The following is a 25,425-nucleotide window of genomic DNA, read 5'->3' on the forward strand; positions in this document are numbered from 1 at the left end:
TCTGTATAGCAGCTTCTAACTCGTCGTCACAATATCTCTGAGCCTTAAAGACCAGCATCAAACTTGCTACTCACAAGGGGAACTTCCCTATGGAACTAATTCATTATAAAGTTAAAAGATTACTAGTTCTTAGCTTGGCTCTGCTAGGAGTGGTGCTGCTAATCACAGTCACTCCCTGTGTTTGCCGTCCACGGGTCACGGAGAGAAGAAAATCATACCTACTACTGGTTGACTTCGGATGAACCTTCAGCATCCTAAGTGCTTTCTGTATTCTTGCCGGTGTTTTCTACCTGAAAGAACTAAAATGGGGGAGGAAATCGAGCTAGCCACGCGCAATATGAGCCTGGAGTGAATCCCCATGCAGAGTTATTCACCCTGGTAACCATTTGGGTACCTTTCTAGAAGATGCTTCATGTCTGCAATAGCCCTGCCAAACGACATTTAGAATTGTTCGATTTGGGAAAGAGGTGTGATCTACTCTTACATTTCGCGAAAACTATTGTTGTCCGGATAGAGGGTGGATGCACAAAAGTGCCCACTTCTATGCAGAGCGTGAGTCATTCTAAAACTCGCAAAAGCTTGAACTCGGACTTACACAGCATAAAGAGCGTTCCGATCTTCATAGTCTTCCACTGGATCAGAGATTGGGAAGAATTTGTGGTATTCCCTCATCCAGTGTGGGCCGAGCTGGTACCGTGGAGTGGCCATACTGCCCACATCGTCTGTGTACCATTGGATATTAGATGACGATCATAACGAACCAGGGAAAGTGAACAAACCTGACATTCGTTGTGGCCCCAGAATACGGCGGGATCGAAGTAGATAGGTTCCCCTGTTGCTGCATTTGTTGCTATATTTCCATACCAGATGTCACCGTGGAGGGCGACTGGCCTGTTGATACGTCCGTGAGTTCGCAAAGGACGAAGAAGACGAGGGATAACCTTTGCAATGAACAAAGGCACGATTCCATCAATCTCATCACTCGGGCCCTGTGATTTAGCTTCTTGGTCAACAAACGACTGGAATCGCTTCCTATAGAGCTCCTCCCAGGTGGCAGACCATGAAATGTCTTGGTACATGCTGCCCTCATGTGTCATGACATGGTAGCCAAACTCCTTGGGTGCATCTGGGTCTGCCATACTGTCGTGGTGGAGCTTCGCCAGCATCGAAGAGAACCTGTGAATATCGGGAAGGTCCTCGACCATATCCACAAATTCGCTCATGTAAAAGTGCACGTTTGAGTCCGCTTTGTACGTGCCCCAGGCTACCGGACGGGGGATCCCTTCCGGGGTGTACTTGTAGATGGTTGTGGCACCTTCAAACTCGCCCCGCAGCATGCTCTTGCCCAGGTCTCCCTTTGCTACTTTGAGGAAGAATGTCTGCGTACTTCCATCAGCCAATTCAATATCGATTCGTGCGCTGCGTGTCCAGAAGCTGGCACCGTGCGACCTGGCATTTTTCAGCTTCGACGCTGGGGGAAAGTCTGTATGTTGTGTTGAAGCCTGTCAGAAAGATGTGTTACAGGAGACCTACCTAGGCAGCTACATCCGTAGATACGAGTAGGTACGTAATATGGAAAGACAACGGAAGAATTATTTTTGCTCACGCTTCATGACAGCATCATCCACAATGAACTTCTTCTGCTGATCATGCGTCTCCAAGACCGCACGTGGAATTCCGTCTGAAGTAGGGGTCAAAAAGGACATGGCGGGGTTGAACAACAATTTCGTGGGTATTGGAATGTCACAGGAGGGCCATGGGAGAGGTGGGGTTCCCAGGTCTTGCTTGATATTGTGCAATTCTGGCCAAACTTGGTCTGGCTAATAAAATGTGAAGAACAGGAGGGAAGCCACAGATGAAGTCTAAATTAAAATAGCGAAGAGCATCAGAGGCTGCCGGTGGTCTACCAGTCACTCCTATCCCAGTGTGTCCATAATGAGTATGGGGGAACCTCATTATTACCCACCAGTTCTGCTTGGCTGTCGATCACTTCACTGGGCGTACATAATGACCATGGAAGTGGCCTGATGTGTTGGGAGGTTTGTTATGCAGTGGAACGCTCCAATTCCCGTCAGACTGTTGGTCAAAAGCCCCTGAGACATGCTTGCTGAGCCCATCCCCCGACGGGCCAGAAGGACAACACTTTGCCAAGACCACAGAGGAGCCCGTCTTTTCTTCAATTCACACACCTCTAATGAGATATAATCTAATACTAATCATAAGGACTAGGCCTAGTTTAATAAGGAGACTATAACTAATTATTATTATAACTAATTATATCTTAAAAAAGAAAATATAAATTAATAATAAAAGAATAAATATTAACTTATATATTTATATAAATTAACTTTATAATAATAATAAATAAATTAAATTACTTTAATATTATTATAAATAGTTATATTATAATATTAATATTTTATCAATAAAGTTTATTAAAAAGCTTTTAATTTATAATTATATTATAAGTCTTTTACCTTTATAATAACCTTAAGTATCTAGAATTAAACCTTTTAATTATAATATAAACTTCCTTATAAACTTAATTAAATCTCTATTTAAGAATTTACTAGTTTTTAGCTTAGCCCTACTAGGTTCCTAACCGGAGTAGCTTGGCCCAAATGTTCTAGCACGTGTAGTCCTTCTGTCAGACTTCTCATCTTGTTGTTTATATCGCATTAATATTGATGAGCACCACTGACAAGTATGAATGATCTTGCGTCTAACTCTCTCGTCCCCGTGAGGTCGACTCAAGCATGGATCAAGAAGCAACACAGACATACAAACCATGGGCCCCTTCACATCAAGCCTATAACCAAAGAGCCGGCACAGGTGCAGTGCCGCGAATTTCTTTTCCAGCTCTAATTTTTCCACTCGAAAAACTCAAATGCCTCATCGAGAGACTCTTCGAGCTCCTTGGAAAGGCCGAATTGCTCATGGCAAAACGGAAGGTTGTGTGGTGCCCCGGGTGTCGAGCGGAAGAGCACTCGGTTCCCCCTGACCAGCGCCATCTCCTCCGCGAAGCTGCTGATCTGGTCGCACATCCCCTCGGCGCCGCCTGCTTGGACATAGAGAGGGGCTGACAGCTCAAACGGACGGTGCAGGGGCGAGATGAGAGCTTCTTCCTCTGGCGACAGACGGCCCTGCGGCCGGTACACATTGGCACCCCACTGCAGGACAGAGCTGTGGAGCACGTCGGATCGGGAGTTGTCCTGCTGGTCATAGTCACTCCCTGCCGTCGCCGTCACGCTCACCCACGGGGAGAAGACGGCGAACCCCCTTGGCAGCGGGAGCCTGGCGCGGTTGTCCTGGACATACCGGGCGAGGGCGAGGGCGACGTTGCCGCCAGCCGAGTCACCCGAGACGATGATGTTCCCAGGGTCAGCCCCGAGCGAGAGGAGGTAGTGGTAGAAAGCCACGGCATCCTGGACCGCGGCGGGGAAGCACGCCCCAGGGGTCCCAGACAGGCGATACTGCGCCCAGACGGTCCTGTCAGCCCGGAAGTGCCTGTTCAGCACGCCGGCGATCGGCCGCCCCGACCTCTCGTGGCCGAAGGCGAGCACGAAGGCGCCGCCCGGGAAGTGCAGCACGACCTCCTGCCCCGCCATGTCGGCCGGGGGCGCGCCGGGGAACCAGACCGCGTCGACGGCGGCCGGCCTGGCGCGTTCGGAAGGTGCCAGCACGCCGGTGAACAGGTCGGCTGGTGGCGGCCCGACGCGGGCGTGTCTCTCCCGTGCCTTCTCCGGCGCGTCGTAGACGGGGCGCTGGGACCGTGTCGCGGCCCAGAAGCTGAAGAGCAGCCTCGCCATGGCGGCCTGCACGTTGTCCTTGACGCCCCATGCCGGCTGGGGCCGGAACGGCTTCGCGGTATACGCAATAGCGAGCAGCAGCAGTTGGGCTGGTGTTTTGAGGAGGAAATATGTCGTGTAGATTGCCTTGAAGGGCTGGGATGACCACAGCGGCCTCGACAGATCCATCGCTGAAGGACGAGCTACTTGAATAAGTATGTGCCGGTGCCGATGGAGCGAGTATTACTGGCTGGTGGAGACGAGCCCTTCGATGACCGCTTGAAGAGAAGTGCTCACTGATATTGTCTGCCCCGATTCAGCGAGATTATTGAGTTCCTGGTATCGTGATGTGAGGGAGAAGGGGTGTGGGATTGTCTACGGCGGGAATCCAGACTGGGCCGGCGTCGACTTGTTGGTAGCGTTTGAGTTGCTGTGTTGGCTCAAGAGAGAGATCCTCCGCCAAGACCGAAGAGTGAGCACATATAAGGCCGGTGGGCGTGGCGTGGTGACATCGTTCGGATTTGATCAGACACCTTGCCCTCGATATACGGAGACAGCGGATCTAGCTTTCTCGGACGATGCTAGTCACTAGTATGTAGTGAGCATTCACGCAGTGGATCTCGTATAAATATACTGTGACTGAGATTTGAGTTGGTAATAATATTCATATGTTTAACAGTGGAGGTCAATTTAGGTGTTTACGATACCGAGTGCTGTGTCTGCGTTCATAGAGGCCGGGTGTGTGACACTCTAGAACGGCATGCCGGCAAAGTCACTTGTTCCGGCCCAAGCTCGCTCGCCCTGTGCATGAAACTTGAGGTGCGCAGGGCCCTTGTCTTTCATATAAAACTTCACGAGTTGCACATAATATCAACTATATTAGCAATTCTACAGGAAGTTTTTTTAGTATAACTCGCTAGTTGAACTCAAGAAAGAGAATGCTGCGCCTACTCTCATCCATTGATCAATCATCTGGGGGTGACCTTGGCGAGTTTGGCGCTAGAAAGAGGAGCCTTCAGGCCGACACAGCCTGGGCGTCCAGTGCTAACGATGACGCAGATTCAATGGCTTCACCTCTTCCAGTCAGTGGCCGAGGCCGGCCCGCAGTAACTAGCAGCTCAACTGCTATGCCCTGACGACATTGATGACCCTTGGGAAGCTAGAGTGCCTAGCTTTAATATTTATACTGCGCACTGCCCCTTGCCTGAACAAGGGGCAGCCCTACGGACGGCGGGGGGGCGCAGTAGCCAGGGATCACCGCGGATTAGCCGCTGCGTCTCTTTCACATGCACGCCCGTTTTATTATTAGAAGGAAGGCCAGACGTCGACGCCTACTTGAACCGTGGAGAGGTTCCGCCAAACCGCATCTTCGGCCACTTCAAGTCGAACATATCACACGCCCACACGCCAAAATGGCTGCATCCGGCTCGATCACCTGGGACTTTGACCAGGCCAGTCAGATGGGGGTCAAGAGCTCGTCATCCTCGACCATCGTCAGCAACTTGCGCGAGCTCTTGCGAGACCCGAAGCGGCTCAAGGCGGTCCAACACGTTGCCCTGCGGGGCACACCGCAGATAAAGCACCTAGAAAGCAGCCTCTTTACGAAAAGCCTCACGCCGGATGAGACAAAAACATTACACACCTGGATCTCCGAGGCCCAGATCCCGGACACCAGACAGGACGAGCAGGACCCGACATCACTGATCATCGCCGTGCTCTCACGCCTCTCGGGCCTCAAGACGCTGGACGTCCAGACATTCGACCGCACCGCCGAGGACGAGGACGCCCAGCCCGGACCCGAGGGCGACCAGTTCACAGCGCGCCTGCTGCAGCACCTCGCCGGCCCGGCGTCGGCCCCGGGCGGCCCCGGACACGCGCTCGAGACGGCCAGGGTCCTGGTCCCCCGCCCCGAGGACGACCCAGAGGACGAGATGGACTACTACGTGTGCCCCTCGTCCCTGGCGCCGCTGTTCAGCCTGCCGCGCATCCGGCGCATCGAGGCCCACCGCGTCGACGACGGCGGCAAGCCCCTGGCCGCCGCGGTCGCAACCTGCCCGACGCTGAGGGAGCTCCGCCTCGTCCGGTGCCAGCTGGCGGAGGGGGGCCTCGGCGCCGTGCTGGGCGCCGCGCCCGGCCTCGCGACGCTGCAGTGCGACCTCGTCCTGGACGCGGAGCACGTGAGCGGCTGGTATGACCTCGGAAAGGTCCGGGCTGCGCTTGATGGCCTGAAGGGGTCTTTGGAGGACTTGTCCGTCAGGCTCAACCTCTGGTCATCGACCGGTATCGACTGCGGCAACGAGGGGCGGTGGGGGATACGCGGGTCGCTGGGGTCGCTGGGGGAGTTTGGCCTGCTGACGCGGCTGGCCGTGTCGCTGCCCGTCCTGCTCGGGTGGTACGTCCAGGGCTCCCCCAGGCTCGCTGATGTGCTGCCGGCTGGCCTTCGGTTCCTGACGATCACGAATGAGATGTACTTCTGGTGGCATTACGAATGGAATGGGTTCAGCTGGGACAAGAGGCGTGAGGACGAAACCCCGCGGTGGGGGTGGATCGAGGAGAAGATTGTCGAGTATCTGGAAAGCCGACCGGGGAGCCTTGAAGAGTTGGTCTTGGATATCTCAACTTCTGCCTGGGGAGTCAGAGGCGTGCAGCTTAGAGACGCTCTGGTTTCCAAGGGCCAAGACGTTGGGGTCAAAGTAGTTGTTCATTTCAAGCCGTCATGAAGGGACGAACAAACATCATTTGATTCGTTTCCAATCCTAGAATAGCGCATAAGTCTGGATACTTGCCCCTTTTCTAGAAAGAAAATTTGGTGCAGTCATGCTCATGCTGGCGAGTGAAGTCGGGTTTACTAATAGAGGGCCGTTGCTAAAACAATGAGATCTGGGGGTGAAGTAGGCAGCGCAGTACCTTTGCCATTCGGTATCTCTCAGTCTCTGCCAAATTGAAAGGTCCCAGTTGCCGGGGTCTTGTCGCCAACGGGTGACAGTTCTGGCTGCTTAGTTTTGCAAGCATTTGCTAATAACAATTATAGATATATGCTCGTTCTCACTCATGAAGGTTTCTCTAGTGCACAATGATTCCATCCCAGCAGATGCCGTGAACCACCCGAAACATCATGATTTATACGAGCTTTGCTGAATTCTCCAAGTACGTGGCTACATCACTTCAATGTTGCGAGCCACCAGGCCGGCACTCACTTCCCAACCTCCTACACGACGGTCTCTTGTAGAACAGCTCCTCTCCGATAATCTCCCTTTGGAAATCCTAGAACCTGTTGTTGATTATCACTGTCGAAGTCGGCGTCGGGTCCAGGGTGATATTGATCGTCTCAGTGGGTGGGGTAGGCGTGTCACTTGGAGGATCTTCACCCAGCCTCCTCCCACCGGAGCGGCCGGGGCAGACAAAGCTGACTTGCTTGGACGTAAATTCGGGGAACGGGTTCGGCAGGTTCATGTCGGCGGATGTCCTCGACGGCTTCTTCGGGACGTTGATCGACTCCTCGGTCATGAACTGCTTGCAACCCCACGTCATGAAGCCATCTACAACGTTCTCGGGGCCGCCGCAGGCTGCTTGGGCTATACAATGGAAGAGCGTCTGTCAGAACCACGACTTCTGTGACATGAACATGATTATGGAATGGGACTCACGCTGCATCTTGCCCACACCGCCGGGCTGTCCAAAAGCTGCCATACGCGTAGCAGGGCGTTTCTCGCGGTCGGCGTCTGAGACATCAGGGTCCAGATAGAACTAAAGATCTTGTCAGAACAATCATACAATTGACAGTAGAGAGGTCTGTACTAGTATAGACCATATGATCGGAACTTACCTCATGCAGCGCAGCAATTTCGGCACAGCTGGCCTTGGTCCGGTGCTGGCCCGAGACCGGGACACCGCGGTTCTGCTCCAGGCTGGTGGTGCACCTCTCCAGCGCGAGGGTGACCTCGGGCTTCAGGTGTGTGTCCGTGTAGGCGTAGAAGTACGGCCCGCCCTTGATGTTGGAGGAGATGTACACGGACTTGCCGACGGCCATGGCCGCCATCATGACGGGCTGCTCAAAGTCGCGCACCTCGTCGGCCGCGTACTTGGTCCTCATCTCCTCGAAGCCCAGGCGGGCGAGGCCGTAGATCTGGGCATCGCTGAAAAGAGTACCAGTGTCCTCGTTGAAGGTGAGCTTGGTGGAGTATATGATGCGCTGCGCGTCGTCTCTGGCTGATTTGTCGATGGTAACACCCAGGACAGGTGCTTGCGCAGCAACATTGAGAAGAAGCGTGAAGAAAAGAAGGACGGTGTGGAAGTCAAGACTCCAGCTGTTCTGTTTGCCAAATAGCATCATCTTGAATAGTAATGGGCCTCAATCAAGCGAGTGAAGATGAAAAAGAGTGTGTTTAGCACAAGGCTTAAAGAATGACACGGGAAAGCCGGTGATCACACGGTGAAGTGAACCGGATATCTGGGTAAATACATATGGGACGGGGCTCCACCGAGATGGGCGAGTGATACATCTTGTACATATTGCTTCCAGATTGCTGTGAGGCCCGAGCCATGAGTCCCCCCATACCAACTTGACAAATAAGTGACCCCCTAATCTACACAACGTAGCCTCGCGAAGAAAACAAATTTACGTCACCTGCTTGGCTTGCTAAATTTATTCGCCTTGGGAGCAAATTTCCCCTGGCGCCAGCACGACTCGCATCGAGCCGTAACACATATATGCTTTCTTAGCTTGATATTGATGAGAACTGCGGAACATGCGGCACGCTAGAACGGGACTGCGATCGGGACGTTCACACGCTGCGGCTGAGCAGCAGGCAGGCGAGCCGAGTCTTGTCATGTTTTGCCAAGCACATATGTCGATTCCATTAAGGACCGTCCAGGCCGATGGCTTGCCCCAGACAGAGGTACCCCGGCATGAAAACAGATATAACTGCGACAAGCTAGCAGGCGAGTCAGTAAAATCGCACGAGCGCCACGGGGGCGCCACGCATGAACCGGTTAGTGCCTGGGAGGCTGTGGGAGCATCCTAGTGGGTGTGCGGCTCGACGTTGAACCTAGTCCCAAGCCACCGGGCCCTGCCAAGGATAAAGCCCGCTTAACCCGCAGTGACACAAGGCTCGTAAGGCTGGCCTCGATGGGATAATGTTTCATGTCCAAGAGCTGCTATCTGGCCAGGACCCGCAGAAGAGAGTTTTGATTCCAATTAACCTTGATGCGTGGCGGGGCAATAAGGAGAGGTCTGGGCTGTTTGGGGCTGAGATTGGTCTGGGGAATATCAAATAAGTCCTCAGATGCAGGAACGTCGAGTCAGGGGTCTAGATCTTGGATGACATCCACGTGGTGACGTCCGATCAATATTATAGCTACGCGTGGAGCTCACATTTTGCCAGAACAGGATATGTAGGCTGTCCTCGAGCTCTTCATCCCATTCCTTCATCCGGCACTGATCCCAAGCATTACTGGCTGTGCTTCCTCACTCTTTACCGTCTTTCTTTTCGTATCCACTTTCGTTACTCAGCATGAAGCTCGAGATTCTCCTGCTCGGTGCCCTCGCCGGGTACACCGCAGCACAAGCTGATGGTGGAAATTCCACCCTCGTTGCCGCTGATCAGTGTAAATCGGCCGTCCTGGATGCTTGCCCGGCCGACGGCACTGCTGCCCATCGCTGCTTGGCTGTGCCAAACGAAGTCAAGTGAGTCTGGAGAAAATCACCCCTCACTGGCCAGGAATACACAGATCCGAATACCATACTGACCTCCAGTGCAGAGGAATTGTCGAGGGCACATGCGTCCAGAGTTGCGCTAAGGATGACCCATGTGTCTCCCAATGCGGTGGCCTGGGAGGAGCTTGGTGCGGTTTGTATGTCTGAACCTGGCTGCTGTCTATGTTATCGAACCTGTACTTGGATCTCTTCTGACGGCATCAACAGCGACCTTTGTGTGTGCGACAACGGCTGGGACTCGGCTAAGGCAGCTCCCGCGGACCCGTACGACTTGTCGTTCATCAAGAAGTGGGCAGCTATAGGCGACTCATAGTATGTTCAGCCGCACTCCCTCCCGTCTACAATTCACAACTGACATGGTTTTCCCCCAAGCTCCGCTGGTATCGGGTCCGGCAGCCCTGACCCTGACTCCTCCGCGGCCTGTGCTCGTTACGACCAGTCCTACCCAGCCTTCATGCAACAAAACGACCTCATGCCACAGGACCCCGGCGCGGCCTTCGAGTTCCTTGCCTGCTCCGGCGCCACGAGCCCCGAGATCCTGTCCAGCCAGGTTTCCAAGTTGGGCACGGGATATGACCTTATCACCGTCAGCGCGGGCGGCAACGACGTTGGCCTCAGCGACATCCTGAATTCGTGTGTGTTCCAGTGGAACCCCTTCCGGAACTGCGAGGACGATATGCAGGCTACCCTCAACCTCATTCGCGATACGTTGCCTGGCAACCTGGACAAGCTATACGCGGGCCTGGCGGACAAGATCAACACAGGCCGCAAGGTTTATGTCACCGGCTATGCTAGTTTCTTCGACAACAGCACTACAGAGTGTGACAGTACCACCTGGTCATTCTGGTTCAACACCGAGAACAAGCAGAAGTTGACAACGCAACGGAGAACCCTGATGAACGAGCTTACATTGGCCACCAACGCGGCTATTGAGGCCGCCGTGAAGAGGGCAGGAAGCGCTTTTGAGTTTGTGGGGTACGACCAGTACTTCTCAGTGCTACAAGGCCGCTTCTGCGAGGCTGGTGTGAAGGAGCCCCAGGGAGACAGGAACGGCCTGCTCTTCTTCCAGTGGACCAGCACCGACACCACATCCAAGCTGCTCCCCAGAGGCACGGACGAGTCTGCGCTCTTCGCCGCGGATCCCCTGATGGTGCGCGCCATGCCTGAACCGCCCCTGCCAGTGGAGAAGAAGAGCCTGCTGGGCCTCCTCACTGAGACGTCCAAGCGGACAGCAGAGGGCCTCCTCGGCTCCTTCCGGCGCGGTCTCCAGCCCCGACAAGGAGAAGGCATCAGCACAGGTGGCTCTGACACGCCCAGCACCGAACCCTCCGTCAACGAGACCTTCCAGGGCTCCATCGAGCAGTTCATCACGGAGGCGCAGGCCAGGAACAACACCCTCGTGGTCTCCCTCCCCGACGGCAGCGCGGCGGACCCCGCGTTCCGGGGCCGTTCCGGCCTGAGCGTGTCGGACTTTGTCTCGGACGACATCAAGCGCGTCTTCCACCCCCAGCCGGGCGGCCACGCCGTCATCGCCAACCTGGTGCTGTGGCGCATCGTCGAGGACAACGCCGCGTCGATCAAGGCGGCCGCCATCGCGCCCAGCGAGGCGTCGGGCTGCGACGTGCCGACGTCTGCGAGCCGGCCCGACCTGCCGGCTTCCGTCCCGGGCGTCAACACGAACTGCCAGAGGGCTGCGCTGGCGTGCCTGAACTGCCTGGGTACCGCCAAGGGTTTTGGGATTTTTGGGTGCACTTTTAACTTCCACTCGGACTGTAATGCTTGCGGTGGTGGTGACGGATGCCCTTGCTAGTGGCGATACCCTTGAGCGTGTAGGGTGTATGATACACGTAAGCTCGTGACGAGTATTTAGTCTTCTTAATGTTCATTTGACTTCTATATACTACTTGCTAGAACTCTTTGTAGTTAAGAATGTGGCCGCCTGTATTTTTCAAGTATTGTCCTATATCTCGAGGGGTATACCAGCTAGAGTATAAAATGGCAGCCTCACATATATTATTTCAGCCATACCGGTACGGTTTGGAAGACCTCACCACGTGGATTGTCGACTTACTTGGCTTAAATTGTTTCTTATACATGTTATTGAGAGCAGTGGTGACCTATTGTAACGCTCCATTGTTTTCAAATAAGGCCTCCCCCACTCACTATTCAGTTAGGAAACCAGTCAATTTGCTCTATTTGAGAAGTCCTACTCAGATTTGTGACACATATATTGCAACATCATCTCCTCCCGGACATCATTGCACATAAAATTATGGGCTCGCGATCTATCCAGCAGTATATTTTTCTTATGGGAATAATCATATGAGAATTTGTTCTATGTGAGGCTGCCTTAAAAAGAGTTGTTCCACAGTGCATTATTTTGTCAGATGGAAACTCCTGCGGCCTAGGCTTTCTACTGCACTGTTGATGTTGCTATATAGTGGACACTGGAGTGAAACCCACAATCTCGTGCTGCGGTTCATCGCTTTTCCCACGAGTTATTCGAGGGTACTTGAGTACCTACTTAGACCTAGGCAGCCCAGTAACTCGCTTATCTTATCAATGCTAACCTCAGATACATGATCTCATACCAGCCCTGTTACGACAGTTGGCGACTGAAAAAGCAATGAGCTCCAGATGTCCCGACTCCAAATCTCAAGCTGTCTTAGTGCCGCCCTGCCCCGAACGCAATTTCAAACCTTTCTCATCCCCTCAAACCCATTTTACGGCACTGCAATGGATTCAATGACAGAACTAGATCATGCACTTGAGCTCGCAATGAGCCAATTTGACTCGGACAATCTTTTCCAGCGAATGCTCTGTTTTGATTCAGCCATTCAGATGCTGAAAACTGCCAACAGAATCGTCATATCGCGACCTCAGGTCGGTGATGGCAATGAGGTCGCTGCCAAGAACGAGGACGTCCCACTGTCCGTCGGCGAAGTGGATGAGTTGGTACGGAAATTTGAGGGGCTCCAGACTGCAGCGCGACAAGAGTTCAACTTGCACGCTCGTCCGCTGCTCCGAAAGCTCTGCCTCTTGGACCTCCCAGATGAGCTGCTGCTCGAGATCTTCGACTGTTTCAAAGGCTGGGTCGATTCAGACCAAGTGTTCTACCACCTCGACTTGGGGGTGGACACTAGGTCCATCCAGAACTCAAGGCTTACTTGCCGTCGACTCTGCGACATCAGCTCCCATTTGCTGATTCCCTGCGTCTATGTGAGCCCAACTCGGTCATCTCTCGAGTTTCTCGAACAGGTGGCAAGCCACCCGAAAATTTCTCGAGGACCTCGGGTCTTCAGAATAGATGCAAGTTTTTACGGCGCAGGCATCGCCAGCGACATGCGGCGCTTTGCTAGAAGGTGGTCACGGGATGTCCGACGGTTAATCCACGGCATTGAGCAGGAGATTAGTGAAGAGAACGACGATGACGGCACTCCTTATGACAGCGATCCTGATGGCATTGATTGGCGAGAAGGTCTGCGAGCCGATGTCGAATCATACCGCCGCATGCTCTCTTCTTGGGAGCCGTTCAGGTCCGGTGAACATGTCAGCCAAGACACCCAGCTCGATGCGGCCGCTCTGGCTCTTGTCAAGGGCCACGAACGCTACTGTGAACTCTTTGAGCAGCAAGAAAAGATCCTGAGGGACGGGCTCTTTTCGCGCAAAATTGCTGAGGCCGCGGCACGTAGTCGAAACCCCGTATGGCTGTGCATCTCAGATTGTCCAAGTTTGCGCCGCGACTACAGGCCGTTGTGGCGCCTGCGCCTTACATATCCAGATTTGCCAACTGATCCGGATCGTCTAGTGCAGTCCCTTTTACCTCGTACTCAGGCCTGGTACACGGCGCAAGATAAATATTCAAATCAGGTTCCGCAGTGGCTGCTCTACGAACTTCCTCTGGAGATGCATGCAGCGGGAGCCTCCTTGGTGGGATTCAGGGTCAGCATAAGTACACCTTACAAGCTCAGCCTGGGACTATCTAGTGATCAGCTTGTCAGCCTCAGGGAGGCCGCCAAAGAACTCAAGTTTTTTGGCTTTGATTTTGGCGGGGCCTCTACTAGAGGCCCATATCGCACGAGAACGACTGAGCAGATGGCGAGCTTCTACGGTTATCTTTCTGCAGCCATGGGCCAACAAAGCACTCCAACCCTTTCCTTGGGTCTCGGCGGAGTATTTGACAAATTCCGTAACCCAGAACCCTTCAATGCTGGAAGTCTGACAACCACGTCGATGGGGCCGATAAACCCGGAGCTATTTAGCATTGGGCCTTTACTCACATCTCCGTCTTGGCCAAGGATCAAGCTGATCCGCCTCCACAACATTTCATTGCATCTCCATCAACTGAATACGTTAGTCGACATGCTCCAGCCAGGCGTACGCATCGACTTTTTTGACCTCTACTTGATGAGTGGAACATGGGCTGAAGGGCTGGACTGCCTCCGCTTGAAAGCTGGCTGGGGATCCAGTTTTCTGTCCCCCCACGGGGCTGAGTGTGAAGCAATGACGAGTGAGGATTACTTCCAGATCTTCGAGGACGACCCTACGCCCCCTGACCCATGTAACATATCGACACGATATATCACATCCATTGATGGTGTGGGAAATCCTCTGCGCAAGAATGTTGACGCGGGGGAGGGAGGGGTTGGATGTGAGGTCTTGAGGGAATTGCCGCGTGGAGGCTACTAACTGACAAGCCTTTCGCTGCAGTTAGCTTTCATAAGCGTAGTAGAAGTGTTCATGAAAATCAGACGCAGAGTACGCAGTTCAAAGATAATTAGATTAACCTAAATAGACAACTACTGGTACTCGTCCCTCACCTCCCCTACACCTGTCTCATTTTTTAAGTTTTTCTATCCAATTTGAACCAAGTGTCACTCTAAACGCGGTGATGTCTGCATCTGAAGAATTATTTGTGTCCTCCGGAGCGGCCGCTTCTTCTGTTCAGCTGTTGCGTTTATGTATACCTAGGTAACAGCAGGTGTCCTACTGCTGATGCACCGCTCTGGAGTCAAGCAGATGTATCGTGATCCCTATCACAGGTGACCTGGGCCTGATAGCGAAGGGAGTCGATTCAAGTGTGCTTTCCTAGCGACTTGACTTGGAAAAGCCATTACCTAGGTAATACTAGTATTCTCAGACAGCGTCAATAGCAATGGTCTGGGTGTCTGCACCACCGCCAAACTTTCTGTCAGAGGTGAGAGAACGCCTTTGAGTTCAAACCGAGAACGCATTCAAGAGTATGAATTGTTCTCGATCGGAATCCTCAAACTCTACCTACAGGCTACTCTGTGAGGCCTTGATGCCGTGGGTGGGCTCTCTCCGGCCGAAACACCAGCTGGCGGGACTGCAAAGTCCATAGAGTGCGTCAGTAGGCCGTCGACTTTTTCGGGCTTCGATGTAGAAATCAAACCGTAGGCTGCTTCATCACCGGTCTATTCCATCCCTATGTTATAGCAGCTACGTAGGGGACTGCGATGAACGAATTAAGGCCAGCCAATCACAGGGGTAAGTACCACTGTAGCTTAGGGCACACTTCGGGCTTGAGAATTACACCCGCTGGATGGGCTTAAAGTCCACCGTGCTACGGGCATGAAATCGGATTTGGGGAATACAAGGCGAGGAGGCCAATTCTGAAGGTTGCGTGTCGGCGCAAGAGCTGAAACCGATGGTCAGGGATATCGCGGTGCGCGGATTGAGATGGGTAAGTTTTCCCCATGAAACAGAGGAAAGCCTTTTTCGGATATGAGACTGTTTCGGGGTCCCATTTGCGTTGCTTGCAGCTGCCCAACGGCAAACACCAAGATTCAAATGCACGAGACCTTCAGCACGAACGCAGGTGGCTACGGACTTCCAGTGCCTGCGCCCAATATCAGATAGTCGAAAGCTTTATGATTCCAGCATATTCTGCGTTAAGGCTTTTGACTCCGGTAGAGGTTTATACTCACCAGCAAATTTCCATCGGCTTCAAAAGCGTCTCGGCCGTGCATGGGTATACACCGCTTGAGGTGACATCACGACGTAGATCATGTCATTTTCTAACCCGATTAGGTAAGAAATTGACCCTTCCATAGTTCTTTAAGGTTTGATATAACCAAATCTAGTAATTCATGTGTTTGTATTGATAGCAATCCGACTGAGTGGGATACTCCAAAATGCATAGAAACTCCACCATATCTGTGGTACCTTTTTACTCGAAATCCACAGCTACCCGTCAGAGGGCTCGACCAATCCAGCACTGCCTCAAGGCAACCCCTCTCTTTTTGAATTCGCTAAGACAACTTTAACGTGTTAGTGGCAGGTCAACAGGTTCGCGTTCTCCCCGCGGTGCTGGCGTGCCCCCTTGCATATTACACCACACATGCAACACAGTTCAGTCAACCACTTGCCAGATCCTCAGCTCTTTTTGTTAATCCACCAAGCTGTTACTTCGCATACCCGGCCCCTTAGAGGACGAGGTTGATACACGACTACTCAATGAGCTCAATGGCCTCTGTGCATCTGACCGCCTTGTGGTCGGCCATGGCGAGCATTCGACGCTCACTGGAATTAGAGCATCTCCAGACAAGCAACTGCTACCAGCAGATGCTCAGGACCGATTCCGCGCTCGAGACTTTGAGTTCTTTGAGGGGGAATATGGAGCTCACGCTCCAGTCCCAGGCCGTTTCGGAAGGGGAGCCCCTCAGCGATGAAGCCGCCACGGAATGCGATGTTATCACGCAGTCCCTCTCCATTCTCGAAGAACTGGTGGAGATTGTCGAAACACAGCAGGCAGCCGCGCGGCATCTGCACCAGCTACGCGCTCGTGCACTCCGCAAGGAAGATATAGGCATAATGGATATGCCGGCCGAGGTGCTGTCGGCGATCTTCCAGAACTTTCAACCTCCGTTGGATTTTAGTACTATATCACCCTCAAGCTACGAATACGACGAGGCGGCCGATGTAGAGACCATAAAGAGCATCAGGCTTACATGCCGTTGGTTCTGCCAAAACAGCTCTCATCTACTGATCGCAGGCCTCAGAGTCTCCCCCGATAGGGCGTCTCTCGATCGTCTAAAGAGTGTGTCCAGCCACCCAGAAATATGGACAGGCGAACGAGTTTTGGATATAGACTTGAGATATTACTCCGCCCAGATGGCCGGAGACTTTCGTGCCTTCGCGACCTTGCGCTTGCAGTATCTTAAAACGAGCCTAAGCTTCCTGGAAACATGGTTGAACTCCGCCGATTCCCACTTCTTGAAAAAACAAGAGCCCCCAATCTCGAGAGAACAATACCTCAAGCAGCGACCCGACTTCCTGCCGAGGGGTATGTTAATCTTGAGCGCCATAAACGGTAGGCGGCAACTTCGACGCGTCCGGTCGAAATGGGGGTCTCTCATCGATCGATTGAGAAAAGGAAACTCCGTCCAAGGATCTGCTCAACCTGACGCGGCCATACGCGCACTTCAGAGAGGACACAAACGCTATCAAGAACTGTATCAGGAACAACAGAGGCTTATACAGGACGGCTCCTTCGCACGTGCTGTTGCAGAGACCGCCGCCGCAAGCAGGTCCAAGATATGGCTCTACATGTCCGATGGGAGGCGCTCGACTCCCGAAAGCGATCTCCACCAGCTTGCCAAATCAAACTTCTTGTCATTCATCGAACCGCATCACCAGGACCACGCGTTATCCTATATAGCCCAACCTGATTCATGGTGGCATTCGGCGGGGTATGACAATCCTGAGGAGCTGCCGCACTCACTTCTCTATGAGATACCCCTAGCGATGCGTATGGTAGAGACCAAGTTGGCTAAACTCGAAGTCCGCATGGATTACCCCGCTCATATGCTGGATCTAAGTATGTCTGATGAACAGCTCTCTAGCTTCGAAAAGGCCACCAAAGATCTCGAGACCTTCATATTCTCCCCTATCCCGGAGCATGACGACCCTTGGGCCGATGATGAGGATTTGCGGGGACTCTACGCTTATCTTCGTGCAGCAATGGGCCGTTCAATAGTACCGAACTTTCACTTGGACCTTTACGTCGGGACCGAGAAAATTGACGATGCTCAGCCTCCAATTGGACCTCTGGTTTCAGGGTCAACGTCTTCAAATTGGCATGGGCTAAAGTCTGCCGTGCTCGCGAATTTTGATGTGGGGATTGAAGATCTTAAAACACTCACAGACATGCTTGAGCCCGGAACGAAGCTCCGTCTCATGAATACTGATCTGAAAAGTGGGACATGGGCTGAAGCACTCGACTGTCTCCGCTCAAAGGTCAGCCAGGATTCTGATTCTTGGTTGATCAATCCATCAGGGGCGGAATGTGTTGGCATGACAACAAATGAGTATCAAGAAATATTCCACTCGGGGCTCAGACCCTGGGAAGAAATTAACGGCGGCGGGGTTGGGAGCAGAGCCACACAGTACATCAGATCCGTTGAGGGTGTGGAGAATCCCCTGCTCAGACATAACACTGGTTGAGCGGCTGATGTGAATCTCGAGCCATGACTTTTGGTGTAAAAGTCACAGAGTTGTAATAGCATGTAGTCATGCAAGTCTTCTCTAATCATTTCAACCATAGCACAGTGCTTCAGAGTCGCGCACGCTAAGCATGGTGACTGTAGGGTACATTCGTATCTATGTTGACTCCTGCAGATGTCAACTGGTCGTATCAGCCCATATGATCCCTAATTAATGAGAACAAAGACGTTTGTTTCGATGTGGTATCGATATCAAAGGGCCTTATACTAGTTCCAGAGCGATGAGATTTCGCCTGAAGAGAAAGGAGAGGAATTTTCGAACACGATGATGTTGATGCAAGTGTTGCAAAATTGCGATTGTGTGATGGCTCAAATCCCGGAGTAATAGGGGAATCCATACAACAGGATATCACAGCATAGGGAAAACCGAGAGGGAAAATCGGGATCGGTAAGTAGAATCTGACACTCGCACCATTACACCCTCTGGTCCATCCCAGACTCTTCATCCGCTGAATACCTGCTCATGCCCAGTCTTCCATGCAGGCTGCAGTGCTAGAACATTAAAGTGATGGTTTCCGAGCCCCATCCCACGCGTTCTTCAAGGACTGGGCGTGGCCCCGGACTATCCAGCAGAAGCCTCACCACGTGCCATCCTCACCACGTGCCATCCTCACCACGTGCCATCCTCACCACGTGCCATCCTCACCACGTGCCATCCTCACCACGTGCCATCCTCACCACGTGCCATCCTCACCACGTGCCATCCTCACCACGTGCCATCCTCACTGCTAGTTCGCATAATATTGTACATCGTACGTTTGTATCCTAAATCTGAACCTTCATCAACCCCGCGATCCTGAAGCATTTGGATGAGCTCCCTGTTCCTTTGATCTATCGCGTGATGCAGGACCGTCTTTCCCGCATTATCTTTGGCTTCAATGTCGACCCCACGATCAATAAGGATTTTGATGAGCTCCTTATTCCTTTTATCTATCGCGTGATGCAAGACTGTCTCTCCCGCGTTATCTTTGGCTTCAATGTCGACCCCACGATCAACAAGGATTTGAATGAGCTCCTTGTTCCTTGTATCTATCGCGTGATGCAAGGCTGTCTTTCCAGCATTATCTTTGGCTTCAACATCAGCCCCACGAGCCATAAGAATCTGGATGAGCGCCAAATCCTGTCTGTAATAGATCGCCTGGGTAAGGGCTGTCCTTCCCTGGTCATTTCTGGCTGCAATATCCGCTCCAGACTCTAGCAGTAGCTCGAAGATAGCAGCATTGTTTTGGGTCAGAGACTCATGTATAGCCGCCGTTTCATCTGCTCCGTGCTTCAGGAGGAGCTCCACGAGATGTATGTCGCGTTTCCTTGCGGCGGCACGCACGGCGTCTGCCAGCTGATCGGTCCTTACGGCGTCTTGAATGTCTTTGGTGTGTTCGAGCAGAAGCGAGGCAGTTTCCAGATCCCTATTCTCAACTGCGAGAATGAGTGCGCGTCCACAATTCCCATCCGAGGCACAATCGCTGGGTGACTGGTGCTGTAGAATTAGATCAACCAAAGCAGTAAATCCGCTTTTAGCAGCTAATTCAACGGCTGTCATCTCGACACCGCGAGAAGTCTTCAAATTGACATCTGCTCCGTGCCGCAGGAGAAGATTGGCAGTGCCGTACTGCCATCTGGCTGAGGCTTTGTGGAGGGCCGTCCAGCCCCGATCATCTTGTGCGTCAACCCAGGCTTTGCAATGCAGCAGTAAGGCCACGGCTTTCTCATGTCCATTCGCCGAGGCCAAGTGCAACGCAGTGCTTCCTGTTTGCTTTTCAGAGTCTGACCAGCGCCACATCCTTTTCACTTGTATGTCGATATTCTTCTCTGAACCCAGTAGCAACGGCAAGAGGTTCTCATGCCCATTCTCAGCCGCAACATGTAGAGGCAAGTACCCGTTCTCATCCACGTCCGACAAGATTGTCTTGTCATGGTCGCAAAGAACCTGTGCTATTGCCTCGTAACCTTTACGTGCTGCTTGGTGAATAGGTCCGCTCGTCTGTGCTTCCCGGTGTGGTTGATTCTTCAAGCTTGCTTCATCCCCTCGATCAAGTGCGATTCTGACTGCGGCCAGGGATCCGATGGATACCGATGTTTGAAGCGTGGTAACATCGGTGGAAGGAAAACGATCAACCAAGTTAATCAATTCAATGGCGTCTTGGGCGAAATGGCTGTAGAGTGCCCCTGACGATAACATAGGAAGTATTGCTGAGATCGGGGACTCAAATTTTCCTCCATTCACTTCAACCATAAGCTGGAGACAGCGGCTCTCGAGGCGATAATTTGCCTCTTCCCTCGCGATATCGGCTAGGCCTTCCAGTCCCATTCTCAGGCGATGAAACTTGCGGCCAGATTGGAACGCACTGAGTTCCAGTTCGATGGCTTGGTGACTCCTGGCATCGTACCCTGACACATAAAGTTTTTCCAGCAAGTCGAAGCCCATTTTCGGAGACGTCTCCACGTTGTTCGTAGTAATGTCGTGTCTCATCCCCCGTCTGGGCATGAAAATGTCATCTCTCGGGTCTCTCGTCCCGGCGCCACCATCCCGGGGCCATCGCGCTTGTAACCGCATCATAGCGTTCATGGCTCCGACTGCTGCAAGAATGTATTCAGGTCCGGATGTTCTAATACTGCTCGCGAATCTCTGAGCCCAGCTCCTAATCCTTTCGTCCGCTGGGATGACAGGTAGCAATGTCCGAAAGATATTCACGGCCTCATTGGGGTGCTCGTCCACCAATAGGTCACACCACTCCGTAAACCCACCCCAACGGGATGTTCCGAGAGCTCCAATTTCCAAGACATAGGTCTTGTTTCGAGACAATTCGACAGTGACATTGTGTTCGTACTTGATAGAACGTTCGGGTACAACCAAGATGATTGCGGCGATGATCGCTAGGTATATTTCAACCGAGCGTATCTGTGATACGGTTAGAAGAACGAGTAATAAAAGTGTAAACATCAGAAAGCTTACTTGGATATATGTCGGTTCGGTCCGCGATTTTATCATGGTTGCATAAGACTCTCTGCGACGTTCAAGTATTTCCAACGTGTCAAGAAGCTTGCCTTCAAAATGAAGCAATGAGAGTGCCTGAAGAAGCTCCAAGTACAGGATCTCGTCTTCTTCACATTTGGAAGCGGTCTTCATGTTTGATCTTTCCTTGACACGGTCAAGCAAGACGCTATACATTCCTTGTTGTATAAGGAAGTTTGCGTACTCGGCGAATACGGGAAGCTCATCTATGTAGTTTTTGAGTATATCGTCGAAGAGAGCGGTGGCCTTGGAGAAGTGCCCGAGAGTTACGAGACGCGCGAAAGCGTCCATGGCCTCCTCCGGATTTTCCTCAATCGTGATCGGCATGATATCTCCCTTCTTAGCCAAGCTGAGGTGGCGATCTGTATGTTGTATCTTTTGCATAGTGCGGCCAGGAATGAGGGTTCAACAGCTGTTCTGGGGTTTTGCGGTGATTACAATCCTGGAAGTGGTCTGCTCTGCTAGAAAAGTTCAAAGTTATATGCGGGCTTCAGATGTATGAAGGGTGCAATTCGCTATTTGGCAACAGGAATTCGAAGATTGGCCCGGGATGGCGGAGGCACCTATGGTTGAAGTCCATGGAAACATCAGCTGGTTCCGTTGGCTCCTCCTCGAGATTCTCGGCTGTAAAAATTCCGATCTAGAGCAGACGAGTGCAACCTCACCGCATTGAATAGGCCTTCTACACGTGTACCAACGAGTTGCTGATCCGACCTTACTAGTGCTTGTGGCTTGATTGATCCTGGATGGTTGCCTCGTTTCAGGAGGCCTCCTAGGGTTTTCAGCTGGACCGGGCACGTCTTCTGCACGTCTCCTGAAGCCATGCGTGCCCAGCTCTCAAGGTAGTGCAACATTTGAAGCCCCGCTACGCTCAGCCGCAATCTACCTAAGCATGCGGAAGGAAATCATATGTAAAGACTTTGTGGAAAAGATGCGCGCGACTTTCTGCAGCAAACACCAAGTGCCAGATGTGTCATCGGAAGAAACTAGACGTGAACATTCTCCAAATCGGACATAAATCGGCACATCTCTCGATTATCTCTACTCGAAATCCCGGCACCATATCGTCGAAGCATGGCGCGGTGGAGTCTTTGGAAGCGGGAGAAAACCGCATTTCTCTTGCGAGGTCGCCCGGGACACTCTGACAATGTCATGCAACACATCACGGCCCGCGGTAGTGTTGAGATCCTCGTCACCTATGACGGACTGTACTGGGCCAAGTTCCAAGGAGAGTTCCGGGGATTCCTCTTCTTCAGCATTGAGTTAAAACAGCGGAATGCTGCTGTACTCAGGGACGCCCAGATTACGTTCTCGTTCGACTGTCACCCGGCTGAAAAAGAGTGCCACACCGAGGCTGGGGATGCTGCTTGCCAGAACCCAGACCGAAGAAACAGAGGAGTTGTCCAAGTTGCCCTGCCATCTGCCGTGTCTGGCAAGAAGGTCAACCGGCACATCGCGCGACATGACCAGTACCAGGTGGCTCCAAGTTTCGAATTCCCAGCAATTGGGAGCCTCACACTGGGCTCTTGGCAACGTGACACTGAATACACCGAGGATCGAGCTCGAGGTTGGACTTTCGACTCACGTCGTCTCCCACCGACCAAGTACAATACATTCCCCAAGCTTACAAACGCGAGCTACGAATACAAGTACAACGAGAACGACACCGAAGATTACCCCAAGATCATAAACGTTGCGGTCATCCTCGATTGCACCCAGGTGCACCCACCTTCAGGCGATGCCGAGAAGAGTGATTCCTCACTACCACTGACCCTCACCATTGATGGATCGTTGGGGCGCTTCTTGACGCACTTCTCCAAGCTCAAGAACCACGAGGTTTCCATTGCGACTGGGGACGATATTAGGGATCGGGGCACTCTCATCCAGCGGATCCAGAAATTAAACTCCCAGAACGACGATATGGGAGTTGACATCTTTGACGTAAAGTGGCCTAGCACCAGCGAGAATGATGGTACCGTCACGCCCACCGCCGATGGCAGGGAAGGCGTCTACCCGCACAGAGATTCGAAAAAAAGGCGACGACACAGCAGTTGGGAGGATGGAAAAGCTACTCAACATGCAGCAGGCTTTCCAGTATAAGTTCATCAAAGAATGGGATGGGGGCGTGAGGTTGTGTGGGAGCTGGGTGAGAACCGTATATACTTGAGGATTTGAGGAGGGAGTCGGGCATGGAGCCTAGGCGGTGCCAGCAGCGGGAATGCATGAGCGCATGAAAAGTCAGCTTACTTTGAAAATTGCATGACGTTCACTTTTTGATCTCAAGATTATTGCCCAGGCAGAATTGACAATGGCATTGTATCCTGTCACGCAAGAAAGATGTCAGGAATTATAGTAACATACAAGTCGAGTCAACAATGGAATGAGGACTTTTGTTACATGTAAGCAATTTTGTGTTCGCTAATTTCGCAGTTCTACCCCCAACATTCATTGTGAAACAGTACATACTAAGTAGGTGATTATGCAGGTAGTGTTCCGGAAAAGGAATTCCAGTCATGTGTCCACAGAGATGTAGTGAAACTTTTGTTGTTCTCCCCCACACCTACGATAACTATTTCTAAATATATCCTGTCTGAAGCTTAATTCTATAACTGAAGAGTCAGACCTAGGAGTTAGGTAGGTGGCTGTTAATAACATAAAGAACTTTCCAATCTATGTTCACAGCAATTTCACCAACATCCTTCCTGTGGTATGAAAGTTGTGGTATTACAGTATTGTATTCGTGTGTGGTGCAGATTGGAGGTCTGGCAGTCAGAAGCGCTGCCTACGAACTTCGAGGTAAGCTCGAAGATGTGGCCACCTTCATGCACCCTATCTAACTACCTAGGTATCTACGTGCAGGCGTGGGCCTGCCACACACGTGCGGTGAAGCCCAAGTGACGTCTCACTTAGCCAACTGTGTATGGCGGTCGCAGTTGGTAGCCGACTCTCTACCCAAAGGTCCCGCTTCCAAATCTCAACAGACGCCACCCTCAACCCGAGGTATCTTCGATTAGAGTCGGGTGTGTCACTGTGGGCTCTGCCCTCGTCCGGGCTCTTCGTCTCGATCATCTTGAGGCTGGTTGCCTCCACGGACCTGTGGACTGTCTTTTCCTGCTCCCGAATCAGGAGCGGCGGTCTGCCCAGAGGCGACCAGGCGCTTGACCGCATCCACGAGGGTCTCACCCTCCCTCAGTCGTCCACCCAGGAGGTTGGTCAGGGCTTCGACAGTATTGTCAGCTCCAGGGGTGCGGGTTGCGTCTCCAGACCGCGACTGCTTTGCGGCTTTCGGTTTTCTCTCCGCCTTGGTTGGGGACGATCGTGCTCTGATGGTTCGCTTGACAGAGGTCCATGATTCCGTCTTCTTTTCCCCCACGATTTCCTGAACCGGCTCTGGGTTATCGCGCAGGAAACCCTTCAGGTCTTTCGGGTCTGCTGTCTCCCGGGCTCCCTGGTGAAACTTACGGGTTGCACCGCGTGTGTCGTTTGGGGCTACAATCAGCATCACCATGTCTGGGCCGTAAAGGTTCATGTCTCGGTCGATGGCCTTGCTCAACTGCTGCCCATCCTGGACTCCTGGAGCAGTTGCCAAAAACGCCCTTAGCCGGGCTCGCAGCCAGCGATAGACCCCTCTTCCGGTTCATATTCTTACAAACCAGTAGAAGAACCCCCGAGTGACTCGCCGAGTGCCGTTTCCGAATTGTAGGTTTCATATATGTCCGGCATTCCAATTATCTCGTTGGTCAACGTCTCGATCAACTTGGTGGGGTCGATGGCAATGCCCACCCGCTCCGAGGTGCATCGAACCAGCCTGGCGGCAAAGCGGCGGATATCGTTAACCGCTTGGCGGCGAGTTTCCTGTTCCAACCCCGGGTGCTCAGGTCCGAGCTCCTCGGTCCCTCTTCCCGGGCCTCCGCTTGTTCCTTCTGTACATCCCACCATCATCGCAAACTTCTGCTGCTCATCGGTCCGGGTAAAGGTGTTTAAGGGGACATGCAGCCTGTCCGCCTCATCGCCCATGGGGTCCCAGGAGAAAAGCTCCCCATTAACCCACATAGTCATTCGGCCAAACTGGTCCTTCTTCTATCCCTGGGCGGCGAGAAGGCACGGGTCCGTCGTGCTCCGACTGCTGAGTTCGATTTGCCTCTGTCGGTACTGCTCCTCTCCCCGTGGTAACTTCCGAGCCGACCCACGGTGTTTCTGTTTCATGAGGTCCACGGCGTCCCAAGTGCCGGCTGGGGAAATCACCTTCCCATTCTCGCGCATCACAAGGTCCCCTTCCTCATTCCAGTCCTATGGCTTTGTCGGGTCCAACAAATCGCTCAGGTCCTTGAGAGTCAAGAATTCCTTTAACGCTTCGTATATTCCTCCATATCCGTTGGTTAC

General features: G+C 52.6%; 10 protein-coding genes across 10 annotated transcripts; 5 read left to right on the forward strand and 5 right to left on the reverse strand.

The window, feature by feature from the left end:
• Positions 1-366: 366 nt before the first annotated feature.
• KVR01_000657 (uncharacterized protein) lies at positions 367-1,706 on the reverse strand (the record flags this gene model as incomplete). Its single annotated transcript, XM_044793198.1, has 4 exons — positions 367-427; positions 596-687; positions 780-1,483; positions 1,607-1,706. The coding sequence occupies 4 exons, from the start codon at positions 1,704-1,706 to the stop codon at positions 367-369; spliced, it is 957 nt and encodes a 318-aa protein (XP_044650606.1).
• A 1,089-nt stretch (positions 1,707-2,795) lies between these two features.
• On the reverse strand, positions 2,796-4,212 carry KVR01_000869 (uncharacterized protein). Its single transcript, XM_044784156.1, has one exon. The coding sequence runs from the start codon at positions 3,975-3,977 to the stop codon at positions 2,862-2,864; it is 1,116 nt and encodes a 371-aa protein (XP_044650818.1). The 5' UTR covers positions 3,978-4,212; the 3' UTR covers positions 2,796-2,861.
• An 891-nt stretch (positions 4,213-5,103) lies between these two features.
• KVR01_000365 (uncharacterized protein) lies at positions 5,104-6,840 on the forward strand. Its single transcript, XM_044782150.1, has one exon. The coding sequence runs from the start codon at positions 5,201-5,203 to the stop codon at positions 6,506-6,508; it is 1,308 nt and encodes a 435-aa protein (XP_044650314.1). The 5' UTR covers positions 5,104-5,200; the 3' UTR covers positions 6,509-6,840.
• Positions 6,841-7,052: 212 nt separating this feature from the next.
• KVR01_001028 (uncharacterized protein) lies at positions 7,053-8,121 on the reverse strand (the record flags this gene model as incomplete). The annotated part of the gene is made up of 3 exons (XM_044791308.1): positions 7,053-7,363; positions 7,436-7,535; positions 7,615-8,121. The coding sequence occupies 3 exons, from the start codon at positions 8,119-8,121 to the stop codon at positions 7,053-7,055; spliced, it is 918 nt and encodes a 305-aa protein (XP_044650977.1).
• Positions 8,122-8,536: 415 nt separating this feature from the next.
• Positions 8,537-11,314, forward strand: KVR01_000863 (uncharacterized protein; the record flags this gene model as incomplete). Its single annotated transcript, XM_044784058.1, has 3 exons — positions 8,537-8,619; positions 9,712-9,816; positions 9,877-11,314. The coding sequence occupies 3 exons, from the start codon at positions 8,537-8,539 to the stop codon at positions 11,312-11,314; spliced, it is 1,626 nt and encodes a 541-aa protein (XP_044650812.1).
• Positions 11,315-12,253: 939 nt separating this feature from the next.
• On the forward strand, positions 12,254-13,298 carry KVR01_001032 (uncharacterized protein; the record flags this gene model as incomplete). Its single annotated transcript, XM_044781620.1, has 2 exons — positions 12,254-13,206; positions 13,254-13,298. Exons 1-2 carry the CDS (start codon positions 12,283-12,285, stop codon positions 13,296-13,298), a joined length of 969 nt encoding a protein of 322 aa, XP_044650981.1. The 5' UTR covers positions 12,254-12,282.
• A 2,692-nt stretch (positions 13,299-15,990) lies between these two features.
• On the forward strand, positions 15,991-17,970 carry KVR01_000186 (uncharacterized protein; the record flags this gene model as incomplete). Its single annotated transcript, XM_044783183.1, has 1 exon — positions 15,991-17,970. The coding sequence occupies one exon, from the start codon at positions 15,991-15,993 to the stop codon at positions 17,968-17,970; it is 1,980 nt and encodes a 659-aa protein (XP_044650135.1).
• A 765-nt stretch (positions 17,971-18,735) lies between these two features.
• KVR01_000768 (uncharacterized protein) lies at positions 18,736-21,642 on the reverse strand (the record flags this gene model as incomplete). The annotated part of the gene is made up of 2 exons (XM_044781738.1): positions 20,983-21,642; positions 18,736-20,928 (listed from the first exon to the last, which is right to left on the reverse strand). Exons 1-2 carry the CDS (start codon positions 21,424-21,426, stop codon positions 18,736-18,738), a joined length of 2,637 nt encoding a protein of 878 aa, XP_044650717.1. The 5' UTR covers positions 21,427-21,642.
• Positions 21,643-21,894: 252 nt separating this feature from the next.
• On the forward strand, positions 21,895-23,438 carry KVR01_000416 (uncharacterized protein). The gene has a single exon (XM_044794077.1). It carries the CDS (start codon positions 22,117-22,119, stop codon positions 23,140-23,142), a length of 1,026 nt encoding a protein of 341 aa, XP_044650365.1. The 5' UTR covers positions 21,895-22,116; the 3' UTR covers positions 23,143-23,438.
• Positions 23,439-24,067: 629 nt separating this feature from the next.
• On the reverse strand, positions 24,068-25,095 carry KVR01_000108 (uncharacterized protein; the record flags this gene model as incomplete). Its single annotated transcript, XM_044788514.1, has 2 exons — positions 24,068-24,615; positions 24,696-25,095. 2 exons carry the CDS (start codon positions 25,093-25,095, stop codon positions 24,068-24,070), a joined length of 948 nt encoding a protein of 315 aa, XP_044650057.1.
• Between the last annotated feature and the right edge of the window lie 330 nt (positions 25,096-25,425).

Source organism: Diaporthe batatas (assembly GCF_019321695.1).
Source record: "Diaporthe batatas strain CRI 302-4 chromosome Unknown Contig00001, whole genome shotgun sequence".
Lineage (NCBI taxonomy): Eukaryota > Fungi > Ascomycota > Sordariomycetes > Diaporthales > Diaporthaceae > Diaporthe > Diaporthe batatas.

Coding starts and splice junctions, on each gene's coding strand:
- KVR01_000869 (XM_044784156.1), bottom strand. CDS start 3,977: ATGGATCTGTCGAGGCCGCTGTGGTCATCCCAGCCCTTCAAGGCAATC.
- KVR01_000365 (XM_044782150.1), top strand. CDS start 5,201: ATGGCTGCATCCGGCTCGATCACCTGGGACTTTGACCAGGCCAGTCAG.
- KVR01_000416 (XM_044794077.1), top strand. CDS start 22,117: ATGGCGCGGTGGAGTCTTTGGAAGCGGGAGAAAACCGCATTTCTCTTG.